The sequence below is a fragment of the Phyllobates terribilis genome, unplaced genomic scaffold, assembly GCF_046119375.1.
Source record: "Phyllobates terribilis strain yellow unplaced genomic scaffold, ASM4611937v1 Scaffold_7__3_contigs__length_470593459, whole genome shotgun sequence".
In the NCBI taxonomy this organism is placed as follows: domain Eukaryota; kingdom Metazoa; phylum Chordata; class Amphibia; order Anura; family Dendrobatidae; genus Phyllobates; species Phyllobates terribilis.
In genome coordinates, this window is record NW_027362767.1 from 401614361 (window position 1) to 401635539 (window position 21179).

The 21179-nt window shown below is 43.9% G+C and overlaps 2 protein-coding genes across 2 annotated transcripts; one reads left to right on the forward strand and one right to left on the reverse strand.

Annotated features, from left to right (window-relative positions):
- Nucleotides 1-3405: 3405 nt before the first annotated feature.
- LOC141155021 (E3 SUMO-protein ligase ZBED1-like) lies at nt 3406-9054 on the reverse strand. The gene is made up of 2 exons (XM_073641619.1): nt 8947-9054; nt 3406-5975 (listed from the first exon to the last, which is right to left on the reverse strand). Exon 2 carries the CDS (start codon nt 5941-5943, stop codon nt 4000-4002), a length of 1944 nt encoding a protein of 647 aa, XP_073497720.1. The 5' UTR covers nt 5944-5975; nt 8947-9054; the 3' UTR covers nt 3406-3999.
- A 14-nt stretch (nt 9055-9068) lies between these two features.
- On the forward strand, nt 9069-20837 carry NAPA (NSF attachment protein alpha). The gene is made up of 11 exons (XM_073641620.1): nt 9069-9374; nt 11948-12027; nt 14761-14877; nt 16522-16568; nt 16756-16833; nt 17693-17748; nt 17949-18033; nt 18142-18246; nt 18331-18399; nt 18558-18608; nt 19627-20837. Exons 1-11 carry the CDS (start codon nt 9277-9279, stop codon nt 19726-19728), a joined length of 888 nt encoding a protein of 295 aa, XP_073497721.1. The 5' UTR covers nt 9069-9276; the 3' UTR covers nt 19729-20837.
- The last annotated feature ends 342 nt before the right edge of the window (nt 20838-21179 follow it).

Genomic DNA, 21179 nt, shown 5'->3' on the forward strand with positions numbered 1-21179 from the left:
TATAAAGTTTCCATGCCAATTGTGTGACAGGTAAATATTAGGGCCACAATGCATCTGCCCACAAAATCACAAAACAAGAGACATTAATGGGGTCTTTGTATCTCGGTGATGGTATCAGTAGGAAATGCTATCACCTTGTGGTTGGGGAGGAGCCAACCTCCGGGACCCCATGAATGGCTACTGCACAGAAGGGGGCGTTATCCCACTGCCCTCTCCCAGCCCTGGGGGGCGCTGTACCAGCGCTCTCCCACCCCTGGGGGGCGCTGTACCGGCTCCCTCTCCCACCCCTGGGGGGCGCTGTACCGGCTCCCTCTCCCACCCCTGGGGGGCATTGGACCAGATTCGCCCCCCAGCCTTCAACAACTGCTATTCTTCTTTTATTAGAGTGTTTGACAAAGTGAAGAGCCGAAACGCTCACATGAAGAAGCATCGACTGCAGGAAGAAAGAGAAAGGACCTCGAGCTACGAATCACTATGTCACTCCATGATGGAGGCCCCATGGTAGAAAGCCAAGCCGGATTCACTTTAATAAAGGGACCCTCCGATTTTAGCTTCACTCTTGTCATAGAGACCCAGCCGGCTGCATCATCTGTGGGGTCTGCTTGTTCTCTCCCCCGCGCTCAGTAACACCCAAATATTTCTGCCAGTCTCTGCTTTCCATAATGGACTCACACTGGGGTCCTATGGAGGAGCTATTGATTCATATATCATTGATACAGAGATGAAATTGTGGTAGTAGGGAAATGGTCAGCGGCCGGCACAAGAGAGGCTCGGATACATTGCCGTGCAGCAGAGCAGACCCCCAGCATCGTTCTCTGAGGTTTATATTACATTTGGTTGTTTATTACACCCTGTTCCATTGATTGTTTCTGACCTTATGTAGTGTGTCCCGTACTTCTAAAAGCAAGATAGAATTTATGGAAAAATCTGTGATTATCTTAAGGCCAAGAGAATGATGACCTATCCTCAAATCAGTGGGGAGGTTTGAGAAATAGCACCCCCCCAGCAATCAGGTGTTATTAGGTACTGCAGTCCAGAACCAGTGACTGTTCTTGAACACAGCAGCTCCCATTTACTTTCATAGGAACTGAGCTGCAGTACCTGCCAAACGCCATAACAAAGCCGACCGCTACTGTGGCTTCCTAAGGATTGGTCACTAATATCGTAGTTCTGGAAACTTTTCCAACAGTTTTAAAAAACAATTCAGAAGGAAAGAAAGGGGCGGGGGAGGGAAGCGTTTCCTGAAGGTTTGTATGCCTCAAAAAAACTCCATGTAGAGGTATGGAGAATGTATCCTGGGAGGCTTGTGACTACAGAACCAGGAGTAATTCTCCGACAACCCAGCTAAGGAGCTGCAGCTTTAAAAAGTTGTCCAGAGTTAAAAAAAGAAAAAAAAAAATGTAAATTTTATTTTCCAAAAATAGCGCCTCCCCTATTCATGGGTTGTGTATGGTATTACAGCTCATCTGTCGTACTAGACACAACCCACTGACAGATGCCAGAATGATTTCAGATGAACATCAGCCATATTTTTCTAATAAGCGATGGTGGAGGACCCCACATTTGCGATACACAAGAAATGTACTTTACAATTTTTGGAAATAATGTTTGTTTGTTTTTTTTACAAAAAGTTTTTAAATATATATTTTACATTTTCAAGATCTCTGCTTGTGGTTACTCATTTGTCGCTAAGCTGTGCAAGTTATGTGACGGATACACAAGACTTCTGACAACGGGACGGTGATGCGTCTCACTCCTCGCGTCCATCTACGTGACCAGGAGGACACTATGAAGGTTGCTTTTGAATGACAGCAAGCAGAGATGTTGGAGGCCATGTTGGCTGGTTGACCGTAAAGAGTTACATGGAAACTTCTTTTTAAACTTTCATTCTCTGTTAAGAAACATTACACTTTAAAAAAGGATCAGTCCTGGTGACAATTCTGTCCCACTTGTAATCAGCATGTTATATATTGTTCTGCTCTAGGTTTCTGGGAAAAGATTCAGTAAAACTTATAATGTATTGCTCTAAAATTCCCGCTCGCTCAGAGTTTAATAGTCCAGTAGGCGGAGCATTGAGTAGGACCGCCCACTGGACTCAAAGCCCAGAGCAAGCAGGAATTTAGATCAATTAATGCCATTGTACTAAGGATTTTCCTACAAAGCCTATCAATCTGCTCAGTTCTTCCTGCCTGTAGATTTAGTGATTGGTCTCCTGTAACTTATATTTTTACAAATGTTTTAAAAAAAAAAAAAAAACAAAAAAAAAACAAAAAAAAAACAACAATAAAAAAAACTTTGGTTCCCGGTTTGGTTGAAGTATTGGGGAAAGAAAACTTAAATTTCTTCTAGGTTATAAAATATTTGTATAGATAAATAATAGATTATATATATTTCTTTTCTATCTTCTCTCATTAATATTAAGGATGCAGCACAGGTCAACATTAGACCAAAGCACAGTGGTGATGTGCGGTGCAGCTGAGATCTGCATGGTGAATACCATAATAAATCCAATCTCTGGGACGCTATGTGCGGTTTCACCGAGGAACTGCGAAAGCCAAACCTTACCCTGGAGGCTGTGTAGTTAAAAAGGTTAAATTCACACGTCAGTGTACAGACTACGCTGCCCAGGTGGTCTCCTGTTCAATAGAAATGATAGATCCATCTCCATTAGAGCCGCAGAAATAACAAAAATAAAGCAGATTTATTAAAACATTTTTTTTTTAAAAAAAACGCATCGTCAAAGACGCAAAGCAATCGGATAGGTGCAGAAAATCTGCAACATCAAAAGCTCATTGGTATTCCCATCTCCACGATCCTGTCCCAATAGGTAGTAAGTGTAATAATATTAGCAAGTACCTCCAATTAGAAATTTAGTATAGTTCTTCTGATTCGCTATGTCTCTTACCCCATGTGCAGGGCATTGCAGCAGCTTAAGTATCCATGGTTACAACCACTAGCAGCTAACTGTCACTATATGAATAGGTATTGATGGTTATGACCATTCATATAGTGACGGTTAGCTGCTAGTGGTTGTAACCATGGATGCCTAAGCTGCTGCAATGCCCTGCACATGGGGTAAGAGACATAGCGAATCAGAAGAACTATACTAAATTTCTAATTGGAGGTACTTGCTAATATTATTACACTTACACTTATTATTGCAAGAAAAACAAAAAAAAAGAAACATGCACATAGCCAAAGTTTTCAGCAGCACGGTAATTTTATGTTGCAGCAGATTTTGCAGCTTTGTGATGAAGTCTTGCCCGTGGCATGGAGGCAATAATGGAAATCTGGTCATCACCCAGTCTGGAATTGACAGACAAGGAGAATGGAATCTTTCCATCGATTTTTATTTTGGCAAAGTGCTCCTATACGTGTTCTCATCATAAATCAGGCACCATCGTCTGCGGTAGCAAAGTTATTTTATTACAAAACATCATTTAAATTACGTGAAAAACAGATCCATAAATTTAGGGAAAGGGGTGAGGTTTGGCTTTAAAATTTCACTACACAAAACAAACAAAAAGACAAAACCAAACAAGAAAAAAAAAAAAACTAAACAAAGTGCATGTGCATGAACTGTATGGATCCGTATGATTGACTCATGATAATCTGTGCCCATGAAGTAGAGGCGTTCTGGTGGAGTTATTAAAACTGGAGCAGCAAACAGAGCCGGTATCTGATTGGTGCTGAGCAAAAGTGAAGCAGTTTTGATAATTTTTTTTTTTTTTTAGGGTATGGTTTCATTGGTTGCTCAGAACAGGGATCCAAAGTCCCCCGTATAAATGGAGGGCCAATGGAGCATGGGTACGAGACCCCCGTTCTTATGATCAGTGATGTATCGCCCATCTTGTGGCGTAGAATAAGAGCAGATGTAGTGGCATTGTGTTTGGCAGTATGTTTGTTACCACGGTCCAGTATTTTGTGCCGTAGGGAGGCCGATCCTGGTATAGGGTCCGACTTCTCAGACAGGAGGACCAGACAGTGAGCATGTGACCCTCAGACACTCAGTTTCGTGCTCCATTCTACCAAGTCTTTATTCTGGTGTAAGAAAAGGATCTGGTCCATGTATTTGGATTCCAGACTGTCGCAGCGTTTCTCCATTTGGTCTGGTACTGTTCTGAAGGCACGGTCCGGCTTTACAGCTGTGGCCGGCATCGTCAGATATTGCCGGGCTAATCGAGCCAACGTCGGGAAGCGGTGACGGTTACTGTTCCACCACGCTAGAGGGTCCGTGGTGCGTTTGGAGACAGGTTCCACTAAGTAGTTCTCCAGCTGCTGGTGAGCCTCGGGCATGCTCTCTGTTGGATCTCTTCCCAGTAGAAGGTCATAAACATTTTCAGACCCAACCATTGGTCCTTTGTCTTTCCGAACAGCCAACTGAAGGGTCTCGGCACCACCTTCAATGGCAGAGCTGCTCGACATCCAGGAGTGACGCGTGGAGCACGGCTCACACATCTGCGTCAGCATATTTCTCACCGTGTTGTGCAGCTCCCCTCTGGCACACGGTTTAAGGAACCTCAACTCTTTAAAGCGAGGGTCCAAAAAGGATGCAATTGCAGAAGGGTTGGTTATTAGTTTACCTTCGTCCAGCATGTCCCAGTGTCGACAGATCTCAGAGCGAATTTGACAGGCAGCAGCTTTAACAACACTGGAGCAGCCTTCGGAGGTTTGGCCGACTGCCGTAAAGATGCCGTGCACACAGGGCAACAATGAAGAAATGGAGGCATTCTGTTCTTCCTGCAGGAATGCTGTAGCAATCCATATAGTCTTCAACATGGGCACCAAGTCTTGAAGCAACTTCCAATGCTGATCCGACAAGTTCTTAGCACCTTGTTCTTCCAAAACTGAAAGGATTGCCCACTTGAGGTCCAGCAGACTCTGGCACATCTCTAAAGTGCTAATCCAGTATCGCTCTGTATCCATAGCCAGTCTGGGCTTGTTCATAGCTTCCAGCTTGGCACTGAGGTAGCAGTTGGCCTTGAAGTCTTCTTGGAAGTAGCTGACCAACCCTCTAGCAGCAATCAATGCTTCATTCACCTCTAGGACCGCCAGTCCTGCTTGCACACAAAGATTGAGGACATGAGCAGTGCAGCAGAAACTTGCCCACCCATATGAGTCTCTGAAAGATTGGGCATGAGCAGTCAATGATGCCGATCGGTCATGTACAATGCAGGTCACGAGGTTACCAGATAATCCGAACTCAGTCAGGACTCCATACAATCGTTCCGGCAGGTTGTGGTCGGCCTTGTTTTGGAGAATGTGTTGTGTTTCCAGCAAGTACCTACATAACCTCCAGTCATTGTCAATGACGTTGGCGGTGATCGCGAGACAGGACTTCTTTTGATGATCATCCCAAGTGTCGATGGAGAGGACGACGGAGAGGGCAGATTGAAGACAACACTTGAGTTGCTGTTTAACAACCGTATATTTGTGCCACAACATGTCCGCTAGTTGTGTTGTGGTTGGAAGGTCAAAATTTGGTTCCAAATAGCCAAGAAGAAGTCCCAAACCCTTATCTTCTACCACTGAAAGAGGATGAAGGTCGCAGTAGATCATCTCCAATATCAGGTTGGCGATAGTCTGTGGTCGAGATTCTGAAACGGATGGGCAGAGACTATTTATGGGGGCTGCTTGTCGTGACCTCTTTACGGCCCCTTCTTGTTCGTGGTAGTCAAGGTCGGGTTGTTCCTTAGTTTGGGGAATGCCAATACTTCGGAGGCTATGCCTCCTCACCAGGTGCTCCCTCATAGTCGTGGTGCTATTATGGAACGACAGCTGTTTCTTGCAGACCTTACATTCCACGTAGGCATCGCCCAACTTTGTGTAGTAGTTCCACACCTTAGACTTGCAATGGTCCATGGACAAACTGGAAGACGTCATCTCAAGACTAGAAACCTTTTCCCTCTTTCGTCGTATTGTGGTATTCAAACCGGATGCCATCTTATAGGGGTGATGTCTAATGGATATTTTATCTGGGGAAACAAGGGAGACAGTCGGTCATATTGTGGAACATCTCTCCAATAATGAAGAAAATAATAATACAGGGGAGGACAATAAATGGAGACCTACTGAAGTCAGGGAAATTTAAAGAGTTGCACCACTGACTTCCACATCAGGTTATCAATCACGCTTGCCAGGTCACGTGGACAGGTGTTTAGAAGAGCACATGTGCGATCTGGCAGGTGGCTGTCAATCATGTGTTACCAGTGCCGCTAATCTGATGCAGAAGTTAGTGGATCAATACACTTTAAGGGGTTATTCGTAACAGAGTTTTCAGGAGCACCCCGCTCCTCAGCCTCCCGGCTCCCTGGTTTCAGGGGAGTGGAGGGTGTTGAATTCTTGATTGACAGTTAAGACCAGTGTGTTCTTCAATGATGCTGTAACCATAAGCAGCTACAGACGTGCAGGGACACTGGAGCCGATCCGGGCAGCTTTAGAGCAGGGCGGAGGCCGGCCACAGCTGATAAACAGCAGAAGTGGCCGATAAGGCAACAAGCAGTACTCAATTAAAAAATCCCTCAGTTCTTGAGAATGGAAACATTTTTTAATAAGAGGTAAAATTACAAAGTTGCTGGTTTTTACAAGCACTTTGCAGTTTTATGATGCAAAAAGAGGTGACCTGCCTCAGAACTCTACTATTATCATACAAGAATAGTAATAATCTTCCCAGCCCCAAGAATGTGCATTATATTTTTATGTAGCACCACAGTCTTTAGCCGCTTGTTGGAGCCAGGTCATTACCTAACGTATCACTATTAAAGGGGAACCTGCCATCATGTTATCCCTGTATGAACCATTGCCACCATGTTCTTAAACCTCTTAAAGGGACTGTCAGAACAGAATGACTGTTCAAACTAAGTCACGCTGCTCTGCACATCACGGCGGAGCCAATCAGTTATATACACACATACATCTTCCCAACTGCTTGGTTTCCCCTCAATATCCCACCCGCTTCTTCTTTGATTGACAGCTGTGGCTTCATAAAGGGTGGAGATAGATGGAAAGCAAGCAGGTGGGAAGGTGCATATAAATGACTGGCCTCGTCGTGAAGCACCAAGCACCTGTACTTAGTTTGAACAGTCATTCCTTGATGACAAGAGTCCCTTTAAACAGGAACTGTCAACAGGAATTCACCCCCCACCAAACTATTTATATGCTCAGGTAGCTCTTTCAAGGACAAGGCCAGCAATAATTTTCCATGACCAGTATGTTCCTCTGTTACTGAGAAATTAGAGTTTGAATTGATATGCAAATGAGGCAGAAGGGCTATGGTAGATGTTAAGCCTCTGTCACTCCAGCTCTATTCCCTGCCCAACACCATCTCCTCCTGCCTGACTGCCTTTGTGCTGTGTGACTTCAGGCAAATGAGGAGTTTGTCAAGCAGGTGGTTGCCTTGAGCAGGGAATAGAGCTGGAGTGACAGAGGCTTCATATCTACCATAGCACTTCAGCCTCATTTGCATATCAATTCAAGCTCTGATTTCTCAGTAATGAAGGAATGGACCGACCATGTAAAGGTATTGCTGGACTTGCCTTTGAAAGAGCTACATGTGCATATAAATAGTTTGGGGCAAAGTTCTACTGACAGATTCCGCAACAAGCCCTTTAAATCGCCCTATACCCCAATGATCATCGGGTGGTCTGATGGGCATCCGCTGACCGTGCTCAGCACTGTGATGTGGCTGCTATTGTCTTCTACTATATTCACACAGCTACCAAAGCCTCATATCCGTGCAGGCCCTCTGGGTCTGGAGACGCCAATCAGATCATTAGGACAAAGTACAACTTATTAAAAGATGATGAAATTGTCCGACATGTGGAGCAGGTTTCACGTAATTTTACATTTGGTGCAGTTTTTTCCTGTATTAGAACACGCTTTGGGGGGGGGGGGGGGGGGTGATTGCTCCTATTCTGTTCCTCTACAAATACCAATACCAATGACTAGTTAGTAAATTAGTTTACCAGCTTATCACAATCTATAGAGCACTCACCGACCTATATCTGTGCTCATGGTGAAATCCCTCAATATGTCCGGGGGTCTCTCACTTCTGTGCAGCAATAAGGAGACCTGCAACTAGGGAATGATGATCTGTGTATTCCTGCACATAGGCCCCATTAACCCCCAGTATCCTGGACAGAATTAGGGTTATTCAACCAATTGTCTCAAATACGTGAGTGCACTTTCCATTCATAGAAGATTTTGGGATATTTGAGCTCACAAGTCTGATCCTCTTGATTAAGGAGACTACTTATGGAGGCCATTTCCAGCTCCCGCGCTTGTGGATTTATATATGCAGATTATTAATCTTACAGTGCTGTGATTCACATCCAGGCTTCAGTGTGTATATATAGTAATGGAGACAGGAAAACAATGAGGTAGATTTGGTGCAGCCGCTCCCCCTTGTAATGTGGCCGGGGGTCGAAGCTAAACGCATCATCTGCTATTAGGAAATGGATAACAGCATCCAGGTATATAACAGAGGAGGAGGACGGCACCTGCAGGTACAAGAGGACAGGGCAGCTGTGTAATACACAGAGGGACTCAGCTAGATAAGACTAAAAAAAAATACTGATACAAATCAGGGGCAGGGACATGTATAGAAATCCAGGGGTCCCATAGTGAAGATCTAAACTGGGGTCAAGCTGCCATTAAACAAACCATTGTGTTGCAGCAGCGATCAGATGTGACCCTGATGATGCTGCAGCCAATCACAGGGGGCCATCATCTCTTCCAGTGGTCCACAGAGGTGACAGCAGGCGAGTATGCTCATTGCATTCATCGCATCTATGCAACCGTGTAGAAAGAATGGAGTGATAGCAGCACACAATGAAAAGAAGTGTCACCGTGTAGTTATTGTTGGAAACCAGACAACCCCTGAAGCTAAAGCTGCTTTTCCTCCATGCTTTACACTGCAGCTCTGCCAGGAGCACAGCCAGTTCTCACCTGCTGTGGCACTACCTGCTCCGCTCCTCACCTGCCGCCACGTGTCTGCCGCCTGCAAGCCAGCGGGGGATTTAAACTTGTCATGTGACCTGCGGATCAGCTGACCTACTGTGTGAGCGGAAGTGACGTGCGGACAGGTCAGGTGATCAGTGTGGGCGGAAGTAGCGCTGTGTCAGCATCCCCGTCACAGAGCTGTCGTCTTCTCCGCCCTCCCCGGAGCTCATCTCTGGGATTTTCTCTGGTTATAGTCTCCTGCTCCCGCCTGCTGGTCACCCGTGACCCTCGGCCTGCTGTGGTACCGCCATTTCGGTGATCCGTGCCCCCGCCGCCATGGATAACTCCGGGAAGGAGAAGGAGGCCATGCAGCTGCTGGCTGAGGCCGATAAGAAAATCAGGTCTTCCCAGTCCTTCTTCTCCGGGCTGTTCGGGTGAGTCGGGCGCTGCTGGGGTGAGATCTGATAGGACTGATCGTCTGATACGATCTATACAGTCTGGTGTTAAATCGGATCCAAGTATCAACCAATCAGATCACTGCTCTCTTCTACCCAAACTATATAAAAATAAATGCTGGAATCTGATTGGCTGCTAAAAACAAATGTCAGTTATTTATTGATATCAGCCAATCAGGCCACTGCTTGCTTCATCCACCCCGCCGCAGTAAAATAAAAGCTGGAATCTGATTGGTTGCCGATATCAGCCAGTCAGACCACTGCTTACTTCTTCCAAAAGCTGGAATCTGATTGGTTGCATTATATCAGAACTGAATGTTACCCATAGCAACCTATCAAATCACTACCTACTACTCCCACCCTGCTGCAGTAAAGTGAAAGCTGATTGGTTGCTATGGGCGACTCTGTGGCCGCCACCATGAATGTTATTACATGGAGTCAGTTATTAGCGACCATTGCATGAATACATTGTATGGACGTCATTATGTTTCCTGGTAATGGTTGCAAGAGGAAGTGGTCATGTGACTTGCCTAGATGGAGGCCAGTGTCATGTGACTGTCAGACGGACCGCCCATGTGACTGCAGCAGGCTGTGAGTAGCCTCCGCCTTAAATGGACTTTCCGGTTTTATGTAAATAAAGTTTTACAATTTCTCAGTCGTTTTTCAAGATTTTTCTTTCCTCTTAGTGAATGAAACGTATTTATTTTTTTGTTACTAGATGGAAATGACCATATGGGGGACTGTGAGTGACTGTATGATGGGGGAGGGGAGATCCTCTGGATTCCAGTAGGTCCTTTATATATTCTGCTCTGTTCTGAGATTTCGCTACAATGTATCAGTGCATGGAGAAGCCAATCTGGGGTCCGGGCTGCTTCCCTCATAGAGGATGGACCAGACAGATGTGTCCAGTGTTTCAGCCTGTGTGTTTATGTTCTCCTTCACTAATGCGAGGAAGTGAATAAGTGTTTGCTCCATAACAACAGCCTTTAAAGGGGTTGTCCACTAAGAGAGTCCCCCTTCTGAATCCTTATGCTTCTCCCACCTATTCTCCCCTCCAGTGTCGTCACTGTTTCTCCCAGGGCTTGCCTGACATTATGTCACGTCATCCCTGCAGCCAATCAGTGCTGGCTTCACTCTCCTCCTATGGATGTAATTGATATCCAGATGTAGTGACAGGTGCGTCTGCTCTCACTTCCTCCGGATGCCTTGATTTGTCCGTAGGAGAGCGAAACCAGCACTGATTGGCCGCAGGGATGACATGACATAATGTCAGGCAAGCCCTGGGAGAGACCCCATTGAAACTGTGCCAGGATCATAAGTGAATGTAAGTGTTATTAATTTACATGTGGATTAAGAAGGGTCTTTCCGAGCTAGAAATTGCTTTTACCTCATACATTAGAAAGATAAAATGTGAAGTTTTACTGCAAAAAAATGAATGGTGATCACTGTGTAATGGCCGCTATCTGTACGGGATGTAAGTATTGGGGTTCGTGCACACGGCGTCCCTTTTTTTTTTTTTTTTGAAAGCCGTGAAGTGGCTAAAAGTAGTGATGGCTCCAGTCTCCTGTAGACGCCACTATGTTATACATGCAATTAAAAACGACACTTGATGGAACGCCGTCTTCTGCTTCAAAAACTATATGGGTACGCCGGCGTCTAAAAGACGTCATCTGCACATAGCCTCAAAGGGGTTGTCCGCTAAACCGTTTCTTCTGGCTTGGAATAATTTACGCAGCCGATCAGAGGCCACCGATTGGCTGCAGTGCTCACATGATGCCGCACTGATTATAGAGGAACGGTGCTGGTCCAGGAGTTGCGTTTTCAGTTTTGTGTTTTTTTTTTGTTGTTTTTTTTTCACATCCCCAGGCCTATTAATAATGGATGGACGACTGCAGAGATCTCGGAAATGGAGAGGAATTAATAAAACACAAAGATTAGAAATTAGCAGATATTTGTTTTGTTTTTTTTGCTGCGTGCAATTGTCATGGAAACTGTCTGCAGAGGAACATTTGCCATTCTTACAGAGAGTCTGTACGACATGCCGAGCCGGCTGCGGAAACCACAGTGATACGATATATAATATATATTTCTCAGGATCTGGTCCAGCAGCCACATCTTTCCTTGCTCTTCTTTTGATTAGCCGGCCTGGTGCAATGCTGTTGCACCAGGTCGACTAATCAAAAAGAGGAGATGCAGCTCCCATCTGGACAGGTTGTAAGTGTCAAGAATAGGGCTTTGTGATTCTCTGTTTAAATTGAGCGATGGTCTTGCATGACCTGTATATTCCTCCAGAGCTGCATTCACAATTCTGCTCCTCCTAGATGACTGGAGTCCATACTACACTTCTCCAAAATGATAGTCCCCAGATCAGCGTTATACGCCGGGATGAATGCTGGAGTCCTGACGTTGTGCTCTACTGTATGGTACAAAATAAATAACAGTGCAGTTACTTATATAGGGACTAATTCTTTATGTAAAGTGTTATACAGAGGTGGGCCGACGCTTTGTAGTTACTCCAACTCCCAGTAATAGGGTTGTGTTTTATTATTCAGGGGCTCATCCAAGGTGGAAGAAGCGTGCGAGCTTTATGCCCGAGCAGCCAACATGTTCAAAATGGTGAAGAATTGGAGCGGTAAGTGCGGATACAGAGACATTAACGACGAGGAGAAATGACACCACTCCCTACTAGCCACTGTCCTGTATAAGGTTGCCAATACCTTTCACATAGACAACCTGAATTTAGGATGTGCCTTTCCGAATCAAAACCCCTTTATTGAGCTGATCAAGGTCAACACATGTAATATGAAAAGTCCCAGGGAATCCTTATGGCCCGATATGTACATACGGGAAGTCCCAGAGAAACCCTATGGCCCGATATCTACACGTGGGAGCCCAGAGAGTCCCTATGGCCCGATATCTACACGTGGGAGCCCAGAGAGTCCCTATGGCCCGATATCTACACGTGGGAGCCCAGAGAGTCCCTATGGCCCGATATCTACACGTGGGAGCCCAGAGAGTCCCTATGGCCCGATATCTACACGTGGGAGCCCAGAGAGTCCCTATGGCCCGATATCTACACTTGGGAGCCCAGAGACCCCCTATGGCCCGATATCTACATTTGGGAGCCCAGAGACCCCCTATGGCCCGATATCTACACGTGGGAGCCCAGGATCTCTTATCGGCACACACTAAGGGCCCGGCGCATTCTTGCATTTGCTCTTTTTTTTCCCCTAGTTTTTGTGGACTTTTTTTTTTTGTACCTTATTTTGTTTCTAAACTTGCATCTCTTTTAAAATCCATTTTATGTGGTTTTTTATGTATTTTTAATGTTCGTCAATGTGGGGCACATTTTGGGGTTTGCAGATGTTTTCTTCTGACTCATCATTTGTAACTTTTTAAGTAGTCGCTACTTTTTTTTGCACAAGAGTCCTCTAGTCCCATTCCTGGAGTGATTTTTACGTACAGTGCTGGCCAAAAGTACTGGCACCCCTGCAATTCTGTCAGATAATACTCAGTTTCTTCCTGAAAATGATTGCAATCACAAATTCTTTGGTCTTATTATCTTCATTTAATTTGCTTGCAAGGAAAAAACACAAAAGAGAATGAAGCAAAAATCAAATCATTGATCATTTCACACAAAACTACAAAAATGGGCCAGACAAAAGTATTGGCACCCTCAGCCTAATACTTGGTTGCACAACCTTTAGCCAAAATAACTGCGAACAACCGCTTCCGGTAACCCTCAATGAGTTTCTTACAATGCTCTGCTGGAATTGTAGACCATTCTTCTTTGGCAAACTGCTCCAGGTCCCTGATATTTGAAGGGTGCCTTCTCCAAACTGCCATTTTGAGATCTCTCCACAGGTGTTCTATGGGATTCAGGTCAGGACTCATTGCTGGCCACCTTAGAAGTCTCCACTTCTTTCTCTCAAACCATTTTATAGTGCTTTTGGAAGTGTGTTTTGGGTCATTATCCTGCTGGAAGACCCATGACCTCTGAGGGAGACCCAGCTTTCTCACACTGGGCCCTACATTATGCTGCAAAATTTGTTGGTAGTCTTCAGACTTCATAATGCCATGCACACGGTCAAGCAGTCCAGTGCCAGAGGAAGCAAAGCAACCCCAAAACATCAGGGAACCTCCGCCATGTTTGACTGTAGGGACCGTGTTCTTTTCTTTGAATGCCTCTTTTTTTACCTGTACACTCTATGTTGATGCTTTTTCCCAAAAAGCTCTACTTTTGTCTCATCTGACCAGAGAACAGTCTTCCAAAACGTTTTAGGCTTTCTCAGGTAAGTTTTGGCAAACTCCAGCCTGGCTTTTTATGTCTCGGGGTAAGAAGTGGGGTCTTCCTGGGTATCCTACCATACAGTCCCTTTTCATTCAGACGCCGACGGATAGTACGGGTTGACACTGTTGTACCCTCGGACTGCAGGGCAGCTTGAACTTGTTTGGATGTTAGTCGAGGTTCTTTATCCACCATCCGCACAATCTTGCGTTGAAATCTCTCGTCAATTTTTCTTTTCCGTCCACATCTAGGGAGGTTAGCCACAGTGCCATGGGCTTTAAACTTCTTGATGACACTGCGCACGGAAGACACAGGAACATTCAGGTCTTTGGAGATGGACTTGTAGCCTTGAGATTGCTCATGCTTCCTCACAATTTGGTTTCTCAAGTCCTCAGACAGTTCTTTGGTCTTCTTTCTTTTCTCCATGCTCAATGTGGTACACACAAGGACACAGGACAGAGGTTGAGTCAACTTTAATCCATGTTAACTGGCTGCAAGTGTGATTTATTTATTGCCAACACCTGTTAGGTGCCACAGGTAAGTTACAGGTGCTGTTAATTACACGAATTAGAGAAGCATCACATGATTTTTCAAAGGGTGCCAATACTTTTGTCCACCCCCTTTTTTAGGTTTGGTGTGGAATTATATCCAATTTGGCTTTAGGACAATTCTTTTTGTGTTTTTTTTTCATTGAAGACAAATTAAATGAAGAGAACAATACCAAAGAATTTGTGATTGCAATCATTTAAGAAACTGAGTATTATCTGACAGAATTGCAGGGGTGCCAATACTTTTTGCCAGCAATGTATGCCTGAATTTTTTGGGACATTTTAGCAACTTTTTTTTTTTTTTACTCTAAAAACAGGCAAAAAGAAGTAGCACTTTTTTTTTTATTTTGCATAAAAAAAAATTCCTGATTCTCATGCACCGTATAGAAGAAGTTGGTGCAAAAAAAAAAAAAAAAAGGCAACAAATACAAAAAAGAAAAGAAAAGTGATTTAAAAAAAAAAAATGACCCTGCAAATAATGACTCTTTGCTTCCAGCTGTGAGTGTGAATGCTGTTTCTTCTCTTCTAGCTGCTGGCAATGCTTTCTGCCAGGCTGCCCAACTGCATCTGCAGGTCCAGAGCAAGCATGATGCCGCCACCAACTTTGTGGATGCTGGAAATGCTTTTAAAAAGGCCGACCCTCAAGGTAGGAAACCTTTTGAAGGTGGAGGAAACATAATGTGTAAGACGGCCGTATAAATCGGAACGCAGTGCACGGACTGGCCGTCAGCTCTCCCGACCTGAGCATCACAGCTTCATGTATTTCTATGCAGCTGTCACGCTCGGATCAGGACAGGCGCCGGCCAGTCCGAGCACTGCGTTACTATCTTGGTCCGATTTATACGGCCTTCAGAGTCAAAATATTCAGTGTCTTGAGTTGGAGCTTAATAAATGAAATAATAAATTACCCAGGGAGGACGGCCCGGCGCCTGCTGCTAGGGCTGGTAGTCAGTTAGGAGCTTGTTATCTTGTCAGCACATTTTCTGGCCCGACGCTCATATCTTTGCTGCACATGATGCAGACACATCTGCTGCCGGGGTTGTTGTCCAGTTCCAGGATTTAATTAAAAAAAAAAAATATAGACAAATAATTCATCATTCGTGTGACTGCTGCAGCCAATCGGTGGCCTCAGCCGTGGCATGTGACAGATGAGGCCAGTGATTGGCTGCTGCGGTGACGTGAATGATGGATGTGACAGCCTCCTCGCTGATGGAATAGCTGTGTAATGGTCACCTGTTCTGCTCCGTAGCTCCTGGATAATCCCTTCTCAGCTTTCCCCATCCCCGACATATTTTATTTTCTATTCCTGGAAACAAGCTTATTTTTTCCCTGTTCTGCGGCCGGATGGCCGGTCTCCTTCTCTCCGGCTTAATCAATAGTTTGAAGATGCAGCGACTTCCTGCCAAGATGGATTACTGCGCGGCTCGTCCTGGTGGCTTTAGGCTAATGACTCAATTAAAGGGATATTGTCAGAGTAAAGTAATGTCCGACCGTGACCAGATCGCATGTCTGATGGCGCTTACATGACTATGTATGGAATGTCAATGTGGCCGTGTCATGTCCGGGCGGATGGGTGATATAAAGAATTCCAGGACTAAACCTATTAGAATAATGAAGGAATATAACCCAACAGGTTTTTGCGTTGATCCCTTTATTACGAAGAAAAGGGGTTTACTAGACGTAAAATAAATATATAAGGGGCTTACTGGAAATAAAATGTAAAAAATAATATCTATATACTATTTTTTACATTCTATTTAAAAAATATATTAATATTTTTATATATATATATTTTTATTATATTTACTTTTTTTTTTTTTTTACACTTTATTTCCAGTAAGCCTCTTTTTATAGGAAGATTTTTTTTCTTTTTGTAATAAAGGGGTTAACATAAGAGCCGTTTGCTAATTTTCTTGTTTTTGCGCCCAAGGTGATGAGGACGCGCTCAGTACAGTGATCCATGTCCACCATTGCTTCTTCATAGGCCCACTTATGGCACACACCTGTTTTTGGAAGCTACGATGTGCCCCTTCATGTACCCTGAGGTTACCACAGACCATTGTCCACATCAGTGAGGCCGAAGGTTACATGAGACAATATGAGGATCTCGCCACCATTAATAACCGCACGTCACATAGTCATCTAATGTTACTCCATTGCCACATATATATTATACAGCCAGTGAGCTGACTTATCCGTACTTGTCTGTGACCGAGTCTTCCGCTGCACGTGATCGTGATCTTATCTGCCATTGCCATCGATCTGATAATCACATATCTTTCTTTTGCAGAGGCCATCAACTGTCTACTGCGGGCAATAGAGATCTACACCGACATGGTGAGTCACGCATATAGATAGTAATCTATATACTATCAGGCTTCACTGAAGGGGAACCTCCATTAAGCAAGCGACTTTCCTGTGTTATAATGTGATCGGTTTAGTGTGTGTGTGTGTGTATATATATATATAATATATTTATTGCATATGATGGACTCATGACTGACTTTGCTCTTGTGCCTCACAGGGAAGATTCACCATCGCAGCCAAGCATCACATATCCATAGCGGAGATCTACGAGTCCGAGCTGGTGGATATAGAGAAGGTTTGTTCTAAATAAATATATATATATATTTTTTTTTCTGATTAATCAACCGTATTTGTATCATTGAGATAATCATGTGATATTAATGCCAATCTGTCCCTATGCATTGCTCCGTTTATGCCAGGTCTCCTGTAATATTAGTTCAAATAGCAAGTTGATTGACCAAGGTGCATGGTAACGCCCTGTTAGCAATATATTAAACAAAAAAAACTAAAAAATTCCCGGAGGAGTAACATAGGAACGGCACAATGCAGAGTTATAAGAAAATGCTGAATTATTTCATGAAGAATAAAAATATTCGCTAGGACAGTCATGTCAGGAAAGCGGGCTAGTCGTCTTTTGTCTCTTGGTACAAGCGTACATGTACAGCACAGGTGTTAGTGCCAAGGATTGTGCATGTACTGGATGTCATAGTGCGGATACTGCACTGTCCACATTGGGTGTCTGCTGTATATTATACACTCTTGTACAACAGCCCAGATTGGAGATGACTCCGATACTGACTGTTCAACCTTTCAGATAATACGGCTGCAGCATCTAAGTGGTTAAACACGGGGGTGAAGTTCTGTTACTCCATTGAGATATATATATATATATATATATATATATATATATATATATATATATATATATATATATATATATATATATATATATATATATATATATATATATATATATATATATATATATATATATATATATATACACACACACAATCTCCTAAAAAAAAAAAAAAAAAAAAGTAGAATCTCTCTTATGGTTGGAATGATTTACAAAAAAAAAAAAAAAGTGACCAAGTCATGGCTGTTAGAAATCACATGATTTTTCACTGCTCTTGCTCCTTTTTCCTTTCCAGGCCATAGCTCACTATGAGCAGGCTGCGGATTACTACAAGGGAGAGGAATCTAACAGGTAAGTGCATGTAAGGATTGGTAAATGCACGGCGGGTCATTTGGGAGCATCTAGAAAACTTTTCTGTGTAAAATCACATTTTGTGACCATAAACTGCTTTTGGCAAATCAAGGCTCATTCACGCCTGTCATAGCCAATTTGATGCATGTTTCATCTTGGTATTTGCCTGCATTTACATTGTATTTCTGTTTCTCTTTCAGTTCTGCCAACAAATGTCTGCTGAAAGTCGCCACTTATGCGGCACAACTGGAGCAATACCCGAAAGCAGTAGAGATCTACGAGCAGGTAGATATGCCGCTCCTTACCCCTGTGAGACCGCACGGACTTTATGACCATCACATGTATTCATTCTCTGATTTTTTTTTATTTTTTAATCTCTTTTCTACATGGTAGGTTGGCACCAATGCGATGGACAGCCCCCTACTGAAGTACAGTGCCAAAGAATATTTCTTCAAAGCCGCCCTTTGCCATTTCTGCATTGATATGTACAACGCTAAGGTAATGTAATGGGCCGGTGCAGGGTAGCGGGTATATCCAATGGGCCGGATGCTCGGCTTACTGACCCGCGTGTTTGTGTCACAGCTCGCTGTTCAGAAATACGAGGAGATGTTCCCAGCCTTCTCCGATTCCAGGGAGTGTAAACTTGTTAAGGTAACTTATAAAATCCTACATTGTATTTTCAAAAATTAGAAAATCAGAAATAAAGTTAAAAATTTTAAAATTGGGGAAAATTAAACTTGTCCTATTCTTACCTTATCGGGTCCCAGTCCTTCTAGCTTGTCTCGTAATCATCTCTTCAATCATTACAGAAACTTCTTGACGCTCACGAAGAGCAGAATGTGGACAATTATACGGATGCGGTAAGTGATTACTTGCAGATAATTTTTAGGGATTGTGTCTAAAAATTAGCACTGAGGTTAAATCTCCTGCAGTCTCTCAAGAGCAAGTTGGCTGCCAGTGTCAGAGATAGTCGGGGGCCCAGGGGAGTAGAAAGAAGTGGAGCATCACAGCTTCTGCTCTTCCAACGCACATATTGTGCAATGGGGAATATGTAAGGAATATAGGCAACAGCAAATGGGACCTGTGAGCACGCGACTGCCCGGTCCTCCGCAGTAGAGAAAACTCAGGTCAGCTCTGCCTGTGATTAATGTCCACAGAGGGGATGGTTTTTTCCCTGTAACTGGGGATTCTACGGATGCTGCAGTTACAGTGTAAATTAAAAAATAACGAGTGAAATTTTATGATTTCTTTCAGAACATCTCGTGTAGAGATGAGTAAAAAGATTAATGGTGACTAGTCTAGACCTCTGGTCCAGTCCTCAGTTGCAGCCTGGGTACCGTGACTCGTTTTGCTTATCTGTTACATCACGTAACACAAGATGTTCAAACGTAAAAAAAAACACCACTATATACATTACATCATGTATCAAAATAGGGAACGTCCTCTTTATTTTTAATTTAGTGTGCATTTGCAGCCTTTGGATAAATAAAAGTGAGCCTAACACTTTTAATAGTTGGTCAATAGAAACCCAAAACAATTGTGTAACAACAATGGCGCCATCATGGCTGCAAGCCAATAACGATGCTAGACAGCTGCTGTTTATACATGGCCGGGTCTATAGTGATCTGGTGCTTCCCTTGTGTACAGCACTCTAAAAGCCTTGATAGAAGACCCCTTTACAGAATGCTAAAAGCCTTTATAGAAGACCCCTTTACAGAATGCTAAAAGCCTTGATGGGAAAACCCCTTTACGGCATGCTAAAAGCCTTGATGGAAGACCCCTTTACAGCATGCTAAAAGCCTTGATGGAAGACCCCCTTTAATATAGTGACCACCTGATAAATAAGTCGCAGTATTACTGGTCTTTCTCATTCAACAGGTAAAAGAGTTTGACTCCATCTCCCGCTTGGACCAGTGGCTCACCACAATGCTGTTGCGCATCAAGAAGACCATTAAAGGAGAAGAAGAAGACTTGCGTTAATGGTCGTATCTTCGGTCTCCTTCCCCATTAGCCGGAGCCCACATCAGGAATTTTTAGGGTGTGATGGGGGAACACTACTTTAAGCCCATTTACTTTTTTGATTTAAACTGAGCACAAGATCCTCCGTCACTTCTGCTGACTCTTCTTTAGGGATCCGTTGACTCCGCAGAGTGGACGCAGCCTTTTAGGCAATGGAGGGCGGCATCTGTGAGCTCCTTTCTATCCTCCTGCAGGCTGTGGTCACCGTGTGTTGTCACTGGACGTCCCTGTGAGATCACAGATTATACAATACTGTTCCGCAGCTGGGCATTGTGCACGTTTTTAGCTACTCTGGTAAACGCCCTCGTCAACTTTTAGGTGGGATCCCATTTCCCCCCCCGCTGTCGCGTTTTGACAGTATATATTTGTGCAATCCTCGCTTTTGGAGTGGCAGGCTCAGTCATTGTACCATTGCATGGATTTCGGGGGCATGGATGGATAGGGAGGGGGATAAAATACAAAACAAAAACTTGATCCTAAGAGTCGTAATATTATCCTTACCGTACACATGAGAATATATGTATAATTTTTCCTAAAATTGCAGCTTGACCAAATGTTGGGGTTTTGTGTATTTTAGCTAGAGGCCAACTGCCTGGGCTAGCCATTCCTGTAGGGAACATGGGGGTCATCGCTCCACTAAACCTTATAGGCCTGTACAAAGTATATAAAAATAATAATAATGCAAAAAACTTCTATATATACATAATCTATTCATATCTTAAGACAAGCTGCACACAGAGAACCGGGTCCAGAAACAAGACATTCTTTCTTTTAGCAACACATGGTCGATGTCTGAATACGAGGCCCTTGGTTTGTGATGCCAGTCCAGCCCTCTGAAAAGGGCTCCATGGAGGCAGAGGGGGCATCGCTGTGCCCGCCGAGCGCTCAGTCAGTTTGCTGTGTGACGGTTGCTTCTTTCTCTTGCATAGCGCTGTAGATGTGCGTACGTATCTGCCTTCTCGGAGGCAGATTAATTTCTGTTCATATCCTTTTGTCTCGTCTGTCGTCTTGTGAACCATCTCATAAATAATGCAGCTGAGCCCGTGTTAAATAAAGCAATTGGGATGTAAGATCCGTGGACGCCTGGTCTTTCTCCATCGCACGAATACTACACAGGGGGCAGATGTGTGAACCTGAGCAAATACTTTTGGCAAAAAACCACAACACTAGGTGGAAGATTATAATTGCGCCATCACATGAGAAAAGTGCACGTAAAAAATCAGTGACATGTACAACTAGTTCTTAGATTTAAAGTAAACTTTCAATTGTACAATTTGGCATAGAGACCTGTGTCCATCGGTGGGGGTCCGGGTGCTCAGAGCCCCCACAGGTGGTTCAGCGCTGTGCTTTGCAGAGCTTTGTACATTTCGTTAGCAATGTACAGAGTCAGTATACTGCTCCGTACATTGCTC